We start from the raw sequence: 21,445 nt of genomic DNA, 5'->3' as shown, positions 1-21,445 counted from the left end.
GCCGAGATCAAGTGCGCGCGGAGGACTGGAATCTCATGGAGAGAACTTTGAAGAAGACAAGAAAGAAACACATTTCTATGGACTTTATATGGACTGTTCTTAACTTCAATCTGACATAAATATTTAACAGAAGCCTCACCTTGTGCCACACCATTTTAGACGATCCACAATTAAAGTGCTTCCATGCGCATTTGGGTTAATTGGAGATGTATGAAAAAACGATACACCTAAAATGATCAACTTTAAAAACACTAATGCCCAGACAATGTATTTGAGGCTACCAAATGCTTAAACACTACACATTTAATTTGTACTCTGTTTGAGTTGATGAATGACCACATATTGCATATTACAAACTGGCACCCAGTGGTTTCCATCCAGTTACAACTATGCAACTAGGACTACAGTTGAAAATTAGCCGACTGGCTAACACTGGCGCATTTACAGAAATGTTGATTAATGTGCATTGTCCTAATATAAATAAATAAAATCTTCTTCTTCTTCTTCTTAGAGAATACAAAGTATTTCAAATTTGAAAGTTAATGTTTTCTACGCACCGATCAACTTCATTTGTCCAGCGGTGACAACTATAAATCCCTTGTTCACCAAAGTAGTAACATAAACAATTCTTGCCGAACTCAAGCGGATGTTTTTTTTTCAGTTCAAGTATTACATTTTAAATTAAATACCAAGAGCCTGGGTCTGTCCGAGGTTTCTTCCCAAGAGGGAGTTTTTCCTCGCCACTGTTGCACTGCTTGCTCTTGAGGGAATTACTCTAATTGCTCGAATTGTTGGGGCTTTGTAAATTATAGAGTGTGGTCTAGACCTACTCTATCTGTAAAGTGTCTCGAGATAACTCTTGTTATGATTTGATACTATAAATAAAATTGAATTGAATTGAATTAAATTGGAAATCACAATAAGAGAAAAATCTAATTCAAATTTACCTACAAATTACAATTAAGAAAACAACATCAGGATAATCTATAGCCCACATTTCAGACTGAAAAACGCCTGTATTTTTCGAGTCTAATTTTTGTTAGTAGCCTCCACTCATGTCAAGTCCCTGCATCCAATACATGCAACCAAAATACGCAGAACTGCAGTACATTCCTGCTCGTTCAATCAATCAATCAATTAGCCTATTAGACAAAGGACCAGCGGGTGCTGAACGCCTCTCGAATTAAAAAATTCTGAAATAATTACGTGCCTTTTCCACTTTGATATCGTTTAATACTTGAATGAAAGATCATACTTAAACTTGTTCGGAAAAAGCTATGAAGAGTAGCCATACCTTACCGTGTCCAACTGACGCACATACTGTAGAAAAGGAAGATGAACAACCGGCACTCCATAATGTGTCACCAATTTAAAAGATAGGAATTAGAAAAAAAAACAGAAACAATGATATTATTATTGTAACACTTGTTCGGCTTTTAAGCCACTTGAATATGTTTTACGCACGCCTTGCTGCCTCACTTTAATTCCAAAAATGGCTTTCTCAAATTATTGTGCCAGTTTACTCACGCAGTGTCTGTTACATTTAAATGTATTCGTGAAAAGTGTTCAGGCTGCCCTTTAGCATACTATGATTTTAACATTTTGGATAGACATGGTTTTGTTTCGTGCGTAAAAGTCCATTAATGCTTCCCAAATGTAACGCACCGTCAAAAAACTGCGAACCATTAACCAGAGGAGACCCAAAACGGATGCATAAGGGTTTTTATGTAGCCTACTATGTGCTGCATCACTAGAATCAAACCTGTGGGGTTCAGCCCCCCGTTGCGCTGACACCATGGTTCCAGGAGGCCGGTATTGCATTATTGATCTTTCTTGAAATCAACATCTGTCACTACGGTCAAATACAGTTCCAGCCAGCCAACACATATTAGTAAAATAAGACAATATTAGAAACTGACATTATCTTACCTTTCCAATGGAGAAACAAGTCTAAATAGATTACAGAAGCAGGGCCCCCAAAACAATAATTACAAAAGTGCCAAAGACGTGTGGAAAAGTGTTAAGGTACCACAAAGTAATCCTCTTGGACGACCAAACACAATTCTCCTATGTTGTTTTTAAGTCACCAATGCTTGTCGGAAAGGGAGAGAGAGAGAGAGAGAGAGAGAGAGAGAGAGAGAGAGGGGGGGGGGGAAAGAGCGAGGGACGGGGAGAGAGGGTGGAGGTGGGTGGAGATGAATGGGAGTGGTGGGTTTATTGGGTGCTGTCAGGGTGAGTAGATGGTGGATGGATGTCTTCCAGGGCAGGACAAAAATAGACTAATAGAGAGTGGCGTGACGCACAACCTCTTCGGGAAAGCTTTCCAATATCATAATATCATATTGGCAATGGATGAAACCTTTACTTTTCCAGGTTACATTTCAGGCCTGATTTACGATCTTGCTTCGCGATTAAAGCACTTCGCGTTTATTCTGCAAACGCTGGCTGTATGGTGGTAATGCTGAAGGTGTAAGCCCCACAGAGGATTACTTTTTTCATTTTAGCATCCATCTTACGCATGCAGCTCTGACGCCTTTTTTGTCCAAGAACATCACTCCACTCACAAGCTTTTGCATTTAAATATCCAAACGTTCAAACTAACTTTGTATAAATAGACACGAGTCACAAGGAATGAGCAACGGCGATTCACATGACATTATTTTGTTCACTTTGAGTAGACTTGAAGTCGTATGTCACCAAATCCAGTCTTGAAGAACAATTCTTTTAAAAGGCTACAATTCTTTTTTTTTTTTTTATCATCACATAAAGATGTTTAAAATAATCAAAGAAGTGCATTACGTGAGCGACTATTTAGATGCTACATATATCTATGTATATATACCTCGTAAACGATGTTACCTCATATATACTGCCTTCAAACCACAACTGGAGCAGTAATAAAGGATCTACAGTCCCTACTACAACATCTATTATCCCACTACATGAGGTTTCCTTGGAGCATTCAGACCACTGTCCATGGTGCTGAAATGTGAAACCTAATCGCCCACAGGCCATAAAAGAAACATTTACTAGTACTACTCATTAGGGAGTATTTAGTTTGTGGCCTTAATATAATTTTTTAATTTGCTTTGGTGTGAAACCTTTTCTATCTTGTGATACTTCTGCATTTACATTTTTTTTTAGAACAGTTCATTTTCACAAGCATAAGTACAAGTATTTTCCTTTACTGAATTCCAAACTTAAAAAAAAAAAAAAAAAAACAGAAATAGAAATCATTGTTTGTGCTTTACTAGCAGTATAAATGAGCTTCTCTGTGGCAAGATGTTGATGCTGACTAGTCTGACTGCTGGGAAAAAAATAAATGACTTGCTTGAATTGCAGCACATCCTCTAATTGAATGTATGTGTGGCTGACAGGCTGCCCGATGGAGGGCATCTCCTAATTGGAAGGTTTTCTAACAGTAAGCCTCAGAAACATGTCCACAGTGTTACAGGTAGTTATAGGCAAGCAGCTGGAGAAGCTTTAGAAGAGTCACAAATAACTTAGAATTCAGCATCCAGGAATGAGAATAATTGATATTTCACATATATGACTTAAGGGCTCAGGCTCCATGTTAGAGAATTCATAGAAAGGGCTAATATCTAGTCTATACCATTTTCACCATTAATGATGTAGTCTAAATGAATAAAAAGAAGCTCAGGCTTTAGGCTGCCTTCTCAGAAGACCTTTGTCGCCATCCAGTGGCTTTCTTTTGCTTCACAAAATGTATTCTTAATGTAAATATACATGAGAATTAATCACTATCCGCTAGCTGCCTGTCCCCTGAACACACTGTAAAAAAACACGGTCTCTGTAGACAGCCCAGGCTCCACAAACGGCAACAAAAACAAACTGCGCCAACCTGCCCCACGAAACATAACAAACAGTGTTCCAGCCACTAACCGACAAGCAGGAGCTGGTTGAGCCATCACTGCGGCAGCGTTAGCACGTAGACTACTTCCACAATGCATATTCATGACTCAACCAACTCCTTCTTGTCGGTTATTGGCTGGAACACTGTTTGTTATGGTTCGTGGGGCAGGTTGGGGCAGTTTTTTTTTTTGCCGTTTGTGGAGCCTGGGCTGTCTACAGAGACCGCGTTTTTTTTACAGTGTGTTCAGGGGACAGGCAGCTAGCGGATAGTGAGGAGATGTTTGCTGTATGTGACAAAAAATGTTGTAGCCTAAAAAACTTGTCACATCACTTAGAGCACCTTTAAAGTTGGACAGTCTGGTGCTCATAACTGCAGTAAGGTTTCCTAGGTGTTAAACTGTAAATAATCAACACACGCAAAAAGTGTCACTATGTCACCTACTGTAGGTCTTTGTTACATAGAGCTGGGCAATATATCAATATTATATCGATATCGCGATATGAGACTAGATATCGTCTTAGATTTTGGATATCGTAATATGGCATAAGTCTGTCTTGTCTTTTCCTGGTTTTAAAGGCTGAATTACAGTAAAGTGATTTACTTTTCTGAACTTACCAGACTGTTGTAACTGTTCTATTTGCCTTTATCCACTTAGTCATTATATCCACATTACTGATGATTATTTATCTAAAATCTCATTGTGTAAATATTTTGTGAAAGCACCAATAGTCAACACTAGAATATTGTTGCAGTATTGATATCGAGGTATTTGGTCAAAATTATCGTGATATTTGATTTTCTCCATATCGCCCAGGCCTATTGTCACAGCAGATGTTTGGACTTGCCATAGCAGGAAAAGCACAGGTGGAACTAATACTGTTAACGATAGTTCTGTTCCATCTAAGTATCCCAGCAACCCAGGTCAGTTCATGTCATTAATAACAGCTGTGTGTCTCTTTTTTTTGTCAAAATATGTGCTTTGAAAAATGCTTATAAAAACAACAAGTATTTCTATAAAGTACTAATCTATGTCTAAATCATCAGAAAATGCCTTTGTTTATTTTTTTTATTTTCTTTGGCATGAAAATATTGAATACTGAGATAAGATATCATCCACTACCTTTGAAATAATTATTATATTTGAATTGGCTCTCAGCTAAAAAGTTAACCCCAACTAGAAAGTAGGCTACAGCAAGGAAGTGACAGAAAAATAGCAGATCCATTAACATGTGTGTTACAGTGTGTTTATAGTCTCTTCTGTGGCTATCTGCTGTAAAATGTTGCCACCTTCTGGTCCTTCAGGTACATAGCAGGAGGTCAACAGGTTTGAGGTCTCTGTTTTCTCTCACACACTGTACGCTTTGTTAGGCTCTCAGATCTGGTCCTGTTAGAGAAAAGCCTGAGCTGTGTGTCAAATTGTGATATCCTTTCAAAATCAGACTTCTGGTCAAACATGGTGATGTAAAATACTGTTTTTTAAACGTGTTTTATGGTAGAGAGGAGGCTAAATACTTGTTAAGATATATTAAAAAATGTTGGAGAAATGTTTAGTTGACTGTTTTGGTCTATGCAGCATCTTTTTCATTCATAACAGTCCCCATGGTTTTGCAGTTTTTGGGTTTCCTAGACGTAGTTATTGAGCCTATAGCCACTGCTGGAAAGGGAGCAAAGTGAAGGAGCATGACTGTCCTTCAGGGCCTCGGGGGGCTTGTAGGGTGGAGCAGGAGGGTAAATGTGGTTGAAGGCAGGGGGAGGTGATAACGGTTGATTCCTCTGCTTATGGCGGGGCCTCTGTGACCTGCCACCACTGCTGCTCCAGCATAGCACCAATCCTCCAGTCAGACTAAGGCAGGCCGATGCGTAACCGAGGTACACGGCCAGGCCGATCTCATACCTCAGCCCGCTGGGAAGGAAGGGGTCATAGAAATCCATGATAACATCGTTTGTGGTCCAGGACACGGTGATCAGGCAGAGCAGGCCCGCACAGAGAAAACAAATCCCCCCACTTAGCAGCAGGGGAGACTTGATTAACGAGTCACGGGCGAAGCGGGTACACTTCATCCCCAACACAGACAGCAGAGATGCCAGGACAGAGGTGACGCAAGAGAGCACCATGAGCGCCCGGGCAGCCTAATGTGGAAGAGAAGAGACAAGCACTTTAACATTGGGATTAAAAAAAAGATTCTGAGTCTAGCCTGTAGGGTTAGAAAACTGCAACTGCACTTCTTGGTCATACCAGACCATAGTAACATACAATGAAATCTCCAAATTTCATTGTATGTTACCATGTACAATGACAATAAAGGCTATCTATCTATCTATCTATCTATCTATCTATCTATCTATCTATAACTAACTAAGGAATGATTCACCTTGAATATTTTTCTTGATTAATCAATGAACTGTTTGTCTATAAAATGTTTGAGTTCAGAGCAATGTGAATGTGTAGTACCTGCAGGTCGCGTGGCAGTGCCAGTAGAGATCTGTACAGCTCACATTGGTAAATGCCGGTACTGTGCCATACACACTCCATCCACAGGCCTTTCATGTAGACGGTGGCTGTGGTGATGTTGGAGCCCATATAGGCTGTGCTGCGCCAGTGGGGGAGCAGAGTTGCAAAAACAGTTCCTGCAAACCCCAACAGCCCCAAGAAGAAGCCAAGGAGCTGAACCACCATACTGGCCATGATTTGCCAACTCGGACAGATGGTCAAACTGCAAAGTACAAAGTTACAGTTTGAAACCACTGTTGATGAGCTAGAAGGTACTGATCGACTGGTTTTTCAAGGTCGATACTGATTATTAGTAATTAATAAAACCGATATTTAGATGATGAGATTTAAATGTTCGTCAGGCAAATAAAACGCCAATACAGATAATCTGCAAACTGCCAAAAAACGGCAGATAATCAGCCAGGGTCAATAACCGCTCTAGCCGTACTAGAAAGAGACTATTAATGGACATTATGGACATTTGGATATCTCAAAATGCATATATCACTAAGTAGGCTCATGAATATACATGGAAATCCACATATAACATACAAGTAGAACAAGTAGAAAAAAGTAGAAAAAAGGAAAATAAACACACAGAAACACTTTCAGAACAAAACTACAGTCCCCCAGGCTGAAGATGAGGCTGGATTCCTCCTGTTATCTGCATGGTCTCCAGCAGTACAGTAAATTCCACTGAGCTTACATCCAGTCACAGAGTCTGAGCCATTTCTCAAGTGTCTCTGTTGTGCGGGCAGAAAAAGCTGTGGAAACTCTCTGGTGAGTGGCAGGTGACTGCATCTGTAACTAATGAGAGCAGTGTTCAGCTTCACCTGTTTAACGCTCTCCTCTGGAGGGCAAACCACAGCAGTCTATTTGTTTAGCCCCCCACCACTCCCTCAGAAAAAGGAGAGAGAGAGAGTAAGAGTGGGAGAGAGAGGAAATTAAAGATTTACATAAACCACCCAAGCTGAGAGTACTGTTATAAACAACTAACTTTGAACATTTTCACAGCTCTGCAGAGTATTTGAGAGGAGGGACTGAATGACTTGATTAGCACTTCCAGGTGAAACTGTGACAATGAGGGACAGTAGTGATTTATGTTGTAACAATTGACCGACTTATATTATGTCCAATTTAATCTCTGTACTGAGATCACCTGGCACTCACTTGTACATTTTGAAATCCACACATGACAGTAAAAAATCCACAGTTTAGTAAAAAACTCAACGAAAACACAAAAAAAATACAGTGTCAACCATGAAAATATGTTTTAATGAACTGGCAAATTATCACTTACCTACTTAAATGCAAAATTCACCGCAAGAAGGAAACAGAGCAACTTTAAATTTGAAAGCAATGAAACCAAACTGTGCTGCTCATACAGATCCATTGTTTTAACTTCCCCAGAGAACAGAGGCTGTTTATAAAGCCTGATTATTGTTCCGTTAGACCTGACACTGTTGGGGCCTCGTAAAATATCACAGATACAAGCCTCATTGTGTTTACTCAATGATTGACTACACTGAAGGCATGACACGTGAGCAACAGAAACAAAGGCAAGGCTGTGACAAGCATCGTGTTTCATGTTGGTTTACCCACATATTAGCCCACCCAAGAGCAAAGCCAATGCAATATCCATTGTTCAAAATGTTTCGGCACTTGCCAATTGCAATATCTACGATGCTTAACCTTTCGCATTTGAATATTTAGTAAAAACTCTCCACATTTGGATACTCACCAACAAGGTCACACGAGGACTACTGAGCCATGGTCACAGGTGTCCAGACGGTACACTTCCAGATAAATAGGGCCATTGGCACTGATTCCACACTGACCAGCTCCTTATGTCTCTGCTGCTGCCTCAACAGACAAGGAATATGCGTCTGTGCTGCAGGATTGTCAGAAATGTGACTGGGCAGTGTTAGATATCATCATCATCATCATCATTATCCCTGTCAGCATCAGGAGCATCATGTCAGAGATGACATGAGAGACGGTCCCAGTGATGGCTTGTTGCTCCAGACAGATAAACTCGTGAACCCGGAGGCAGAGCAGTGTTGCCAAGCAGAGACACACAGAAGAGATATTGTCCTCATTGGTTGTGCTGTTTTTGTCTCAATAATTCAGCTGTCTGCTTCTCCACATCTTCTGAATGATTAATGGACAAAATGAAAAAAAAATCAATACACTCATAAGCAACTTGTAGAAAAACATGAATATATTAACTACAATTATGGTTGATCAGCAAGCATATGAAAATGGGGCCCAGGTAGAAAAAAACGGTAGTTACCCTTTAAACAGTAAAAGCAACACTGCAAAGTTGATAGCCAAACTGTACTTGATAATGACGTGTTACTGTATGTTTGTGTCCTGCAAGCCAGGTGAGGTAATTTAAAACTGTAGTTTTATCTCTGGGCTCCTCTGAGGTCCATCTTCTTCCTTCGCAGTTCTCTCTCTCTCTCCCTCTGTGCCCCAAGTGTAACCTACCGTGACATCCTGTTGGTATACAAGGGCATTTTCCCGGCCCTTCCACTGGGTCCCCTGTGCCTGTGTAGTATTCAGTTCTCTGTAAGAGCTCTATAGTGAAGGGATGATCCTCTCTGAGGTCTGCCTGTGGGAGACGCCATTTGAATGTGGAACACTTAATAGTCTTAGTTAAGCAGAATAATCCTGTGATTAGCAGCTGAGCACAGCTGGTCTGTTGTGCACAGTGCTGGAGGTTAACACAGCCATAATCATGTGTACAGTACAGGTCTTCATTTTTGTAGTGTTTTATGTTCTTCAGAGGTCTGAAAAGCTGCACTCTTTTTGTACTGCACTGTCTAACCTGTTCAACAATATGCAGATATACACAACATTCTCAAAATATAGTACAAACTAGCATATCTTAAAGGACCTGCACTCCCACACAGGTGTCGGCCATTCTGGCTGATTAAACCTCTCTGCTGAGGTTAAGGTTGGGTGGAGCGATGATGGGAGTTACGTGAGGCCACAAAACTTCAAGAGCAATCTATTACTGCTTGATTACTATTTGATATTTGAGAAAAGAGAAAAAAAAAGGCCATGTAACCAACACAAAATAATTTTGTGAAAAACCACCACCTTACAAAAACAAAAAGTGAGAAAAAGAGCCGGTATGTACTGTAAATACCTATAGTGTACTATTATTATTATTAGTCAGGGTTCAAATTAGCACCACTTAACGTTTCCAGGCAAATGCCATAGACAGTAAAAGAAATGCTGGTAAAATATCCAAGTGGCTGGTAGATTTTCACTCACCAGCAAAAAAAACAATGGTAATCTATTGAGTGGCTGTTAAAGTTGGAACATTCACTAGCCATTTGGCTGGTGGACGAAAAAGTTAATTTTGAACTCTGAATACAGTATATTATGGGAGGCTGTATTACATGTCTGGGAAAATACTTAGTAATACTAAGTTAAACATTACTTAGCAAATTCAAGCACACTTTTCTTCCATGAAGCTCATTAAACATTACTGTAGGCAGCACTATAATTGTTTACTTAGTGTACCCAACCGATGGTTAAGCAGGCCTAGTGTTACCTGGACCACCCACTATAACGTTACTACAATAATACTACACATAAAAACCTTCACAATTAACACCCATAGTGTTGTGCTACTTTTGCTTCACTTTAGTGAATAATAGCCACTGCTAATACTTCCTTGCCTTAAACGTTACTTTCGTGACATTTTGAATTATTTACCTCACTTGTAGGTAATAATGTATTTTAAGGATACTTCCCATGTGCGTCTTCATTTTCATTTTTTTTTTTTATGTGAAGACTAGCGTATACAGTAAAGTTATTTATTTCGCGCCGTTGTATCATTGACAGCGAGCACACAGCTGGCTCGACTTTTACAGATGACATTTGCTGCATATCGACATTAACGTTGCTAAGTTAATTATTGGTAAGATACTCTATTGCTTTAACGTTGTATTCCTGTGTCCCAGACTATGACAACATAAAATTAATGAAATCGAAAATCGAAACGCTAGAATAAGTTAGCTAAGTTAACTTTAGGTTGGCTAGCTAGCTATATAAACTTAGCTAGCATAGCTCTGCTTTTTCTGTGAAACTGTGGTTTTAGCTAACGTTAGGTTAGCTTGAGAGTCAAATGTGCCTTATCTTGTTTAATACAGTCAATTCAGCGGCGATGGTAATGGTTAGGAAAGCCTCCAGAAATGCTGGGATCTATACACAGACACACAAATCCCGCAAGAGGACTCATCATCGGCCCCGTCCAACCAGAACCATCATGACCCGCAGCCAGTGTAACACCAGCGGTAGCTTCTTCCACAGGCTCCCGTCAGAGGTGTTTGACATGATCCTGGATAAACTGTCTGGTAGGTGCAACTGGTTAGCCTAACATAACCTAATAACGTTAACTACATGCCCTTCAGAGTGTGATTGAAACTTTCACGTATTTTGCTGACTAACCTTAAGTACCTTCGCTTCTGAACTACATTTCGTCTGGGGATAAGAACAGATTAATGTCCTGATATTTTATGCGGTGCTTTGTTAAGTATCTATCAGCAGTCGTTGGATATTTTAACATGGGCAAGTCCCAAGCAAGTCTCAAGTCGTCTTAACCTTCAAGTCTCAAGCAAGTCCAAGTCATTTTTTGTGACAATCAAGCAAGTCAAGTCAAGTCATAGCTTTGGTCAAGCAAGTCACAAGTCAAGTCATACAAAAGTTTGCTTTTTTAAACAAGCTGAAGACAGTGGTTATGAACTGCTGGAGTTTTATTTGCATTTTTTCCTACTCAATATTCAAAAGACATTGCGTCCAAGCCACATACATCTGAACAGTTTAAATTTATACAGATGAAAAAGCACAGCCTAAAACTGATATAAGGCCAACAATAAATCAACATACATATTTGTTCAGTATGCCTTAAACATGGCATCAAATCATGAAATTCATCCAAACAATTCAAGTATAATGGTTTCTAAGTCAAATAATATTCTTCAAACGTGCCTCACTTTTATGGGACAGAAACACATTCTTTAACCTTTCCTTCTCTTAAAGAAGAAAAAAAAAACATATTCTTTAAGAGTAGCTAAATCCCACCACCTTTGCGTAATTTGGAGAGATTGACTAAGTGTATTTATCACATGGAATGAATAGTATATATTTGTCAGTGTATTTGTGAGTGAATGTGTGCATGCTTGAGAGAGAGAGAGAGTGAGTGAAAAGTTATTAATATTGGTGAGTGAATGTGTGCATGTGCGTGTGTGTGAGTGTGCAGTGTGTTGTGTGTGTATGTGTGCCTAGCTTTATTCACATACTTACGTCTGCATGTGTGTGTGTGTGTGTGTGTGTGTGAGAGAGAGAGAGAGAGAGAGAGAGAGAGAGTGCAGTTTGTGTTCTGTGTGTAAAATGTATGTGTGTGCCTAGTTTTATTCGCTCTTACCGCCACCTTGAACAAAGAGGGAAGGGTGTGCTTATTCATGGCCCGAAAACTGAACTGTACATCACAAACGTCCAAATAGTGGTTCAGCTGAATATGGGGACAGGAACCCGAATCTCTCCCGATTTGAAGTGTCTGATGAAATTCGACGTGGTGGTGGTTGTAGTCGGAAATGTTTGTATTGCAGACCTTGCAAACTGCCGTTTGTTTCTTCTTTGCCTGGTCAAATGTGTATCCTTATAGCCAAACTTTGCATAGGGGTCCATGACGTTAAGTTACTATCCGTTGCCAGTCTCGTTTACTGATGGTCTTCCGTCGTGTGCCGAGTAGAGATGGCCCGATACCATTTTTTGCTTCCCGATACCGATTCCGATACCTGAAGTTGCGTATCGGCCGATACGGAGTACCGATCCGATACCAGTGTGTCATATATTTTATTATGTTATAACAACTGTATACTACTATCCCTGTATGGATGTGATATGATTTCTATCTTTGCTGTCTGGCTCAGGTTAAACTCTTTGTAAAACATGAACAAACACAAACAATGAATGTCGTAGAACTTTCTTTTATTCTCCAGTTTGACAGTCAGTTAACGGAAAAAGAACATAAATAAACTACTTTAATGTAGATTTTCTTTAGGGCTTTATTACGTGGTATCAGATCGGTGCATAAACTCCAGTACTTCCCGATACCAGCGTTTTAGGCAGTATCGAAGCCGATACCGATACCAGTATCGGTATCGGAACATCTCTAGTGCCGAGTCATCATATCAATGGGTTCCCGCGCATGCAACAGCACTAAAATCGTAACGTTAACTCCTCCTCAATATCAGAGGGGGAAAAATCTATATTTATTAAACAGAAAGTCAAGTCATTTCAAGTCATTTGACTCAAGTCTAAGTCAAGTCTCAAGTCATGAATATCAAGTCAAAGTCAAGTCGAGTCCTAAAATTTGCGACTCCAGTCTAACTTGAGTCAAGTCATGTGACTCGAGTCCCCCACGTCTGATGATCAATAATATAATCAATAATATTGTGGTTTGCATACACAGTGTACACAAGTACCAAATACCAAAAGATATACCGGTTAGTAAAGAAAACAATGTGTGTTCATATTATTTGAAAATCAGTATATTTTCAAATATTTCAAACATGTTTGTGTTTGTCAGAGGTGGAGATCAGTGTGTTCAGCATGGTGTCCAAGGAAATCACTAGATACATTATGAACTACATCTCTACACTGGCCTGGAAAAATAAAACGATCATTCAAAGCTTTCACCACTCCACCTGCCTTGAACAGAGATCCATTATCGGACATTACAGAGACCTGGGTAAGTGGCAATGCATAGGCATGTAAGCTGAATGTTTGATCTTGTATAGATCTTCTCCAGACTGTATATGGCGAATTTATAACTTGCATTCTGTTGATCTGTGTCAGGCATATCAGCATCTCTCAGCATTTAACATACACTTGAATGATCACCACACAGTACTTGGGATAAGCTACCTTGTCAAGTGAAGGGATAGGAAAGACCAGAATTTGTATTTTTGTTTTATAATATGCTTTTGTGTTCAATGTCTTAGGTTTGTTGTTCAAGAGATGTACCCTGTTGCTACCAACAAAGGACAGGTTAAAGTTTATCTTTAGCAAGTTTTCACAGGTAAGAAAAGGAGAGGTGAGAGGACAAGCAAGATTAGATAACATGTTGTATTAAATGTCACATCAACAAAGAACATGTAATTACACCAGGCTAAATGGTTTAATTTATCTGATGGATTAGATTTACAGAGTAGTTAAGACTAGTCATGAAAAAGCTAAATGGTTAGTAACATAGTGTAATTTGCCTCATTCCCTTACATCCTTTGGAATGCTGCACATGTGTACATTGCAATGTTGTCGTTGAAACAATATGTTATCCAGCCCTAACATCTGTTGATCTATGTTTATGATGAGGCAAAATAAATAAAGTTGTCCCACTGATCTGTTTCAGATTCCATGCTTCCTGTTGGAGCAGTGTTTGGCACCAGACTGCATTGGCTTCTCCAGCTACGGAGTCTTCCTCCAGGTAAGGGCCTTATAGAAATATAGATCATGTCAATCATGATACCCTTTGTGTCCCATCCCAGTGCCTGAAAACATGTTAGCAGGGAAATATGACTCTTTTCTGTTATATTATTTATATAATATTTAGATGTGTTCTATTGAATACTTTACAGACACTGATCGCAGGTTGGGATGAGCTGGAGTGCCACAGAGTCTTCAACTTCCTTTGTGACTTCGCAAATCTGCTGCAAAAAATGGAAGCAGTCATCACTGGAAAACCAGGTGTGCTTTTCTGTTTCTGAAAGTGAAAATGTTGCTGAAAATAGAACAGGGTTTTTTTTTTGTAGAAAAATGAAACAATCCTGGTGAAAACCTGGCGAAGTCTGCGTTGCACGCTTAGCTTTGTGAAAGCCTAAATGGACCTGATACAAAAAACATGTTTCTAAATTTGTTTGTCTGTCCTCAGGGGTGAGGTGGTACCAAAAGCTGCAGCTCCGTCTATTCTGCCGTCAGGTTCTGTTGGACCCATGGCCCAACCAGTCGGAATGTCAGTTCTGGCTAATGCAACTCCTGAAGCCTTGGCCCATGGTCAGCCAGGCACACTTACTGTTCATCCTCTATGGACCTCTGCTGCCTGAGGGTAAGATTACTTTCATACCCAAAGAAAGCAATCAGTTATTTGGGTTTGTATTCATTTGACTTTATGAGAACAAAGTAATTGGGCTGATTTTTCTTTTGTTGAGAATGATGTTTCTGCATTTGTTAACACTGCCACTCGGAAAACACGATCAGATTGTAATCCTTGCCTACAGAAAGCGCTGTGCAATATAGTTAAAAAATGCAACAAATCGTAGGTTAGTGGTGAGCTTTGTCCTGAAATGGTTTTCTTTCTGTACCAGATTTCTCATCGGTAAAAAAATGACTGCTACCTCTTGGCTGTGGTTGATAATTATGTTGAAATGTTCATTAAAATACAAACTGCAAGGCTGTTGGGTTGAACTACCACAAGTGTTCAGTAGTTAAAAGCAAAGTATAGATGTATTATCAGGCCCAAATAAACCACTTATAGTGTTGTACTATGGTGGAGGAGGCCTGGGTATCTTACAGTACATTGGTATTGGAGAACTTGGCTGCACTTTTTTATTGTGATGTGGTATAACACAGTTATTAAGTGAGGTTCCTTCCTCCATGCAGGCTCCCTCGGTTGGCAGGATCTGGTGGAGAGGGGGCTGCCTCACAGCGCTCTGTGGGACCTGGCTAGGGCCATCCTTCTGCTTTTCAGCAAACTAGAAGTCCAAGGCCAGTGCACCAATTCGCTGCTGTCAATCTTGGAGGAGCTCATTGGTATCATACTTCCGTGGTTCTCAAATGTTTTCATGTCACAGATAGACACATAGTAGTTAACTAGGGGTGTGACGAGAGACTCAGCTCACGAGACGTGACAAGACACACGATTTTAAATCTATTTTAAAGAAAACTACAATTAAGAAATATGAAAAATAGTCTCTCCTCAGAGAACCAAGGTTACAATGTAACCAAGCCTTTTATTGCAGCAGTATACAAGGAACTAGGCTGCTCTTGTATTGATTTATGACCATTTTAAGACGAGGGGGAGAACATTTCTCTTTGTTTGATATCATTAAAAGTAAAGTTAGGTTTTGCTTTCTGCTTCCGATTAATTTAAAAAAAGACAGAGAAAGGGAGCGATCTGCGTGAGTCAGTGTCACACTGAACTGCACGCTGCAGTCCGTGTGTGTGTGTGTGTGTGTGTGTGTGTGTGTGTGTCGGGCACGAGTGAGAGAGAGAGAGAGAGAGAGAGCGAGAGAGAGAGAGAGACCGTACCCTCTAATGCTCAGACTGATCTCATAAAGTGGCATATGGATGACACGCCAGTTCATATGCCATTTTGGCGTGTTATCAAGACGCATAATCGCTTTTTAGCGTGTTTGTCAACGCCGTTTGGCCACCATTAACCTACATTACGTGTGAATTATTGCCGTAGTGAGTAGTATGAAAGGATGTAAGTCCGCAGATGGGTAAAACACCGGACTTTCACCCAGGAGAGCCGGGATTGCGTCCCGCACGTGGCGTTTATCAACTGTTTTTTTTTTTTATTATTATTTTTTTTTTTTTTTTAGCCTTCCCCAATGTTTCTTTCCTAAACCCAACCGCTTATTGTTTTCCTAAGCATGTGACGTTGGTCACTGTCATGTTTTTGTCGTTTTTTTAGTGTTAGTACCGTATTTTCCGGACTATAAGTCGCTCCGGAGTATAAGTCGCATCAGTCAAAAAATGCGTCATGAAGAGGAAAAAAACATATATAAGTTGCACCGGACTATAAGTCGCACTTATTTAGAATTTTATTTTTTTTCCATCTGTCAACTACACAATAGCACACAGAACAACAGGCTGAATACGGTAGGTGTCCGGTATGTTAACGTAACACATTAACAGTTAATCAACTATACAATAGCACACAGAACAACTAGCTACCAGGGCGTGGAGCATGGATGTATTAAAAGGCGTGGAGACGTAACTGCACCGTGAACGAGCCCCTCCCGACTCGTTCCTCCAGCTCCGGCCATTTAGCTTTAAGCCCGCGATTAGCCGATTAGCTTTCTTTGATTTCTTCATTGCAGTAAGAGTCACCTTTTCTCCAGTCTCCCTCATAAGTTTCTCCCTCATTTCAAACTTTCTTTCTGCTGCTCGATTACCGTTTTCGGCTGCATATTTTATTACCTGCAGTTTGTTATCTCTTTTCTTTCTCAGTTGTCTTTAGGAGGAGCGTTCTAGTTGTCGCAAGCCTAGAGCGCCCTCTCGCGGCTGTAGACGGTAATGTTTTCAGTATGAATTAGCATGTAAAAACATGTTAAATTATATATATTTTGATATATAAGTCGCACCTGACTATAAGTCACAGGACCAGCCAAAGTAGGAAAAAAAGTGCGACTTATAGTCCGGAAAATACGGTAAAGCCTTTCCCAATGTTCTTTTCCTAAACCCAACCTTTTTGTGTGACGTTGTTGTCGCGATAGCACGGCACGTTCTTGTGGATGTATGTTTACATCCGCTGTATACAGCGAAGACATACACGTGGATAGCTCAACATGCGTACAGATTAGAGGTTGACCGATTAATCGGTCGGCCGATTTTGGGCATTTTTTAACATAATCGGCATCGGCCAATATCCCAGTATATCAAGCCGATTATTGGCAGGCGCATCTGCGGGCAGCCTAGTGTTAAAAACATGATTAGGCGACATTTTTTACAGCGCACTCAGACCAGCTGCCTCCTGCCCCTCCCCTCGTGAATTCTTGCGCTGTGTGTCTCGCACAGTCACTTTGTTTAACTGTAGGCCTACTAATAAAACTGTACAAAACACCGCGGCCACACCGCTGTGGAAGCTCCCCGAATGTCATTTATCAGAGTCTGGTTGTTACCCTTGTCCGTGACAGTCTCATCCACTAACTGAAGCTATCCGCTAACGGAGCTAACCGCTAACGGAGCTAACCGCTAACGGAGCTAATCGTTGCTAACAGAGCCTTCAGTTCTCCGTGCTTGTATCCATTAACTGCATCTATGGACTCGAGCACGAATAAAACCCTTAATTTTATTAAATTGGCTGGACTAGTTTTAAATTACAACTCAGTTGTTTGAATGACAGAAATCTGCTCAGATAAGATCCTAATGAGTGCAACAGGACATGTAACAGTAGGATCCCCAAAACACAGATACAACACTTCAACAAATGAACAATGATCTAACAAACAAGGTGAACAAGAATTGACTTTAGATAGCCCTAGTCTGATGTGATTCAACAGGAGTTAAATAGTGTTGAGATTAATATTAACATGTCACTTTCTGTGAAGCTTGCAGATTTGTATTCTCAGAAGTTTAAATGCTGCTAAGTGCACTAAACTTTATTTTTTCATTTAAAAGTTTATTTGATAAAGTTTATTTTCTTCTTACCGGTTTTGTTTATTTAATATATTTTTCATACATTATTTATACAATATACAGTATGTTTTTACATTATACAAGTGTAGATTGGTGAAGTTTTCAATAAATGTTTTTGTTGAGAAATTCTGTGTATATTAGTGTTACATTTTATCTTTCAAATAGAGGTTTAAAAACAAGCACATATCTGCCAAATATCGGCCAAAATTAATCGGCAGCATTTATCGGCCATCAGCTGACCCTGATTTCTAAAGATCGGCATCGGCATCGGCCAGAGAAAACCCATATCGGTCGACCTCTAGTACAGATAACACGCCATTTGGCTTTAGGAAAGTGGCGTGTATGTTTACGCAAAGTCATGATGCCTATCGCTGGGTTTTGTACCAGCGTCTGCACTTGTGACCGATATCGCAAGACAATTTTTACCGTGATGAGAAGTCTCGTCACATTTTAATGTCGCTTGGTACGAGATCTCGTCACACCTCTAGTGTTAACCCCATGTGATAAGAAATGTAACTGATTGTCACCTTGGTTGTCCTCCTCCTCGTCATCTCCAGTCATTCCTCAGCCGTGGCATGTGGAGAATGTGGCTCGTCTGTTGGTGCTGTGTGGCAGCAGTCTCTGCTACACTGTTCTAGTCAGCAAGGCTGTCAATAGACGACTTCTTGAGACCTCCAGACTCATTGTGTACATCATACTGGTAAGAATACTAGTTATTTTATCATCAGCTGAATAAATTAAAAGAAATGTAAGCCTCATTTATGGTTAAACTGGTCTGTTTGCATTTAGTTGTGAATCAGATATTGGCCAGCATTATCCATCTCTCATTTGATTTGATATGATGCAATTAGACTACAAAGTCATTGTACAGTTGATAAATATTAGATTGAACATAGATTAAGGACAAGTGTGCAGAATAGCTTCAGGCAGACAGGGAAATGAGTCATGTTAAATTCATCATCTATTGCTTTGCCCTGGTCGTTGTGACTCATTTTGCCATGTCTGCTCATTCCCGTTACAATATCATCATGGAGAGGGTATTTCTCTTTGTTAACTGTGTCTGTAATTGTTTCTCCTGACTGCATTTTATTATATGCTTGATTTTCTTTATGTTGATCAAAAATCTTTTGACCAATTGGCCTTGTTTATTTTCACTGGTCATGGCAGGAAAAGCAGTAAGCTATTCCAGGTAACTTGTGCACAATACCAGGACCATGGACCTGACCTTATTGAAATTATTATTAACTAACAAATTGTTAATTTCATTAATTAAAGCTATGACAACATCTGTGCTGTAAAAAGGCATATTGGTCCAGTTTTCTGTTTTGTATGGCTTCATCCTTAGGTGTGTGAGAAAGACGGCTATCACATGTCCTGGGCAGTGAAAATGGTGCAGCAGATCTGCAAGGTCTTCACCACGGCTCCTGAAAGGTTCGGCTTCATCCAGCAACTGGAGAACATGTTTTCCGAAGTCACCAGGGAGTTTTTTGAGTTTTCTGTTGCAGGTGAGGTGGGACAGCTCAATTTTATTTCATTCTTTCATTCTTTACTCGTGGTACCAAAAATGAATCTTGAAAGGAAAAATAATTCCTTGCATCAAGTAAGACCACACTTATTTGATATTGCAATCATAAAAGTATGAAGGAACAATAAATATAGCATTACAATGATGGGCAAAGCTACAATAATAAAATATTGAAAGAAAAATGACAAAACAAACAAGGAAATCACAACATATGGGCAGATGATGCAAACAATGTTGAGGGGCAGGCAGATTTAAATAGTTACCAAATAAAATATGCAAAATTTACAGATGTGGATATGTACAATCATAAATAAATTATATTATGTATGTATGTATGTATTCTGTATCTAGAGAATAAACAAAGTGTATTCAGTATCATGTGTGAGCACAGTCGAGTGGTTGAGAAAATGATAATGTCACTAATAATGATGATCAGTGTGGAGCAGCTTGAAAGTCTGTGTGTTGATGGGTGTCTGTGCATGTGTGTGACAGCTCAGACAGATGGGATTTTATTGGGAAATGCTAATTTTTCCTTATTTTATCAAAAACATTTTTGTCTCAATTTCGCTACCGAGAACAAACCCTCATTTGTTTGCCTTTGATTACGTCCCTCCTTGAATTTTTGCACCCATTTTTTCGACACCCATGCTAATGGGCAATAAAAGATCTGGAGTGGTGCATTCATTACATTATTTAACTCTCTGCTAATGTGAATTTATGAAAAAAAAGATAACTGTTTCAAGCTCTATCTGCTATAGAATGGGTTTTGCCATCCAGTATGCCATTAAAAAAACAAAAACTGGAGTGATTTCAGGCTTATAGTGAAAATTCTTGCCACTCTCAAAAACATTCACATAATTCGTATGTATATATACATATAATTCCCAACCTCTTTGGCTTTTAAGTAAGTGAAAGTTTTACTGAGGTAAATTCGAGAAAAGGCTACTGCATTTTGTTAATCATATTGTGACCACCTAGATTTATCTCCCAACTCCTAGAGGTTGGGAACCACTGCCCACAATAGTTCTTTGAATACCTCCACAGTGCCTCGGTTTCAAATTTAAAGCGGTATAAAAAGGAATTACTGTAATCACCTTCATCTGTTCTCAGGGAACCATCTTGACGACAGGGAGATTTTCCAGACCCTGTGTATCCTCCTGGACTCCAGTGCTCGCTTCCACACTAAATTCCTCCACATGTTCCTCAAATAGGAATGATGCAGATTAAAAGTGACAATGGAGAGAAGGAAGAGTTGGGAAAAAGAAAAAACGTAAATAATGAAGGGGTTAACGATAAACAGATTGAAAGAGAGTGATGGACCTTAATAACAATAGTCAGACTTGGAAAAGGCGAGTGTTGTGATGGCAGCCTTAACAGTTCAGAGAAATCTGAGGGTGGAATTGGTTATCAGTTCACTATACGCTATAACCAACATTGCATGTGTTGGTTAAAAGGGCTGTTAAATTACTTTGGCTAAACAGCATGGTTATTTGTACAAATTTTATATTTCTCTCATAGTTTCAAAATCTTGTTATTTGTGAAGATCTTGCATGCTAATTTTTGTAAAAATGTAATATTTATTCATTAACAGTAACAATATTTATTGACATTATTTATTATTTATTCACATTGAACCTTTCTGTAAATGTAGTGATATAATTATTACATTGTTTTTGTATAATTTATTAAATTGGTATTTTCAATTTTAATTTGTCTTCATTACGCATTTTATTTCTTTTTAAAGCATGTCCTCCTTCTAAAAATAGAAAAATAGCACACACTCAGCAAAAAACAAGCTTTTATTATCCTCCAGGTAGTACAATATTCAGCACTGGCAGCATTTTCAAAAAAAAAGCTTAGTCGATGAAATTTGTTAAATGAAATGATGTATCATGGAATAAAAAAGAAGCTGCTTCAAATAAAAATGTTTAAATGTTACTGAATACAGAAACATTAGGCTTTTTTTTGTTTACAGTATGTTATTCAGACTGCATTTACAGTTTTGTAATGATGTACTGTAACTATTAGGTTCTTTAAAAAAATCAATTTACATAGTAACCCTATACAAATTAAGCTATGACCAAGATTTTGTTTTCCAAAGAAACATGGTTTCAAA

General features: G+C 39.3%; 2 protein-coding genes across 3 annotated transcripts; one reads left to right on the top strand and one right to left on the bottom strand.

Annotated features, from left to right (window-relative positions):
• Positions 1-5,426: 5,426 nt before the first annotated feature.
• LOC114564502 (claudin-14) lies at positions 5,427-9,425 on the bottom strand. 2 transcript variants are annotated; one of them, XM_028591883.1, is made up of 3 exons: positions 8,107-9,425; positions 6,327-6,588; positions 5,427-6,004 (listed from the first exon to the last, which is right to left on the bottom strand). In XM_028591883.1, the coding sequence occupies exons 2-3, from the start codon at positions 6,558-6,560 to the stop codon at positions 5,498-5,500; spliced, it is 741 nt and encodes a 246-aa protein (XP_028447684.1). In that variant the 5' UTR covers positions 6,561-6,588; positions 8,107-9,425; the 3' UTR covers positions 5,427-5,497. The 2 variants fall into 2 exon arrangements, with proteins under 2 accessions (XP_028447684.1, XP_028447685.1); XM_028591884.1 differs by lacking the exon at positions 8,107-9,425 and having other exon boundaries at positions 6,327-6,656.
• Positions 9,426-10,015: 590 nt separating this feature from the next.
• Positions 10,016-20,942, top strand: LOC114564264 (F-box only protein 47). Its single transcript, XM_028591513.1, has 11 exons — positions 10,016-10,299; positions 10,532-10,735; positions 12,973-13,134; positions 13,388-13,464; positions 13,795-13,869; positions 14,021-14,129; positions 14,314-14,487; positions 15,042-15,191; positions 18,362-18,504; positions 19,150-19,309; positions 20,440-20,942. Exons 2-11 carry the CDS (start codon positions 10,546-10,548, stop codon positions 20,538-20,540), a joined length of 1,341 nt encoding a protein of 446 aa, XP_028447314.1. The 5' UTR covers positions 10,016-10,299; positions 10,532-10,545; the 3' UTR covers positions 20,541-20,942.
• Positions 20,943-21,445: the final 503 nt, after the last annotated feature.

This window comes from Perca flavescens, chromosome 11 (assembly GCF_004354835.1).
Source record: "Perca flavescens isolate YP-PL-M2 chromosome 11, PFLA_1.0, whole genome shotgun sequence".
Taxonomy (NCBI): domain Eukaryota; kingdom Metazoa; phylum Chordata; class Actinopteri; order Perciformes; family Percidae; genus Perca; species Perca flavescens.
This window is presented reverse-complemented; position numbering and strand designations above follow the sequence as displayed.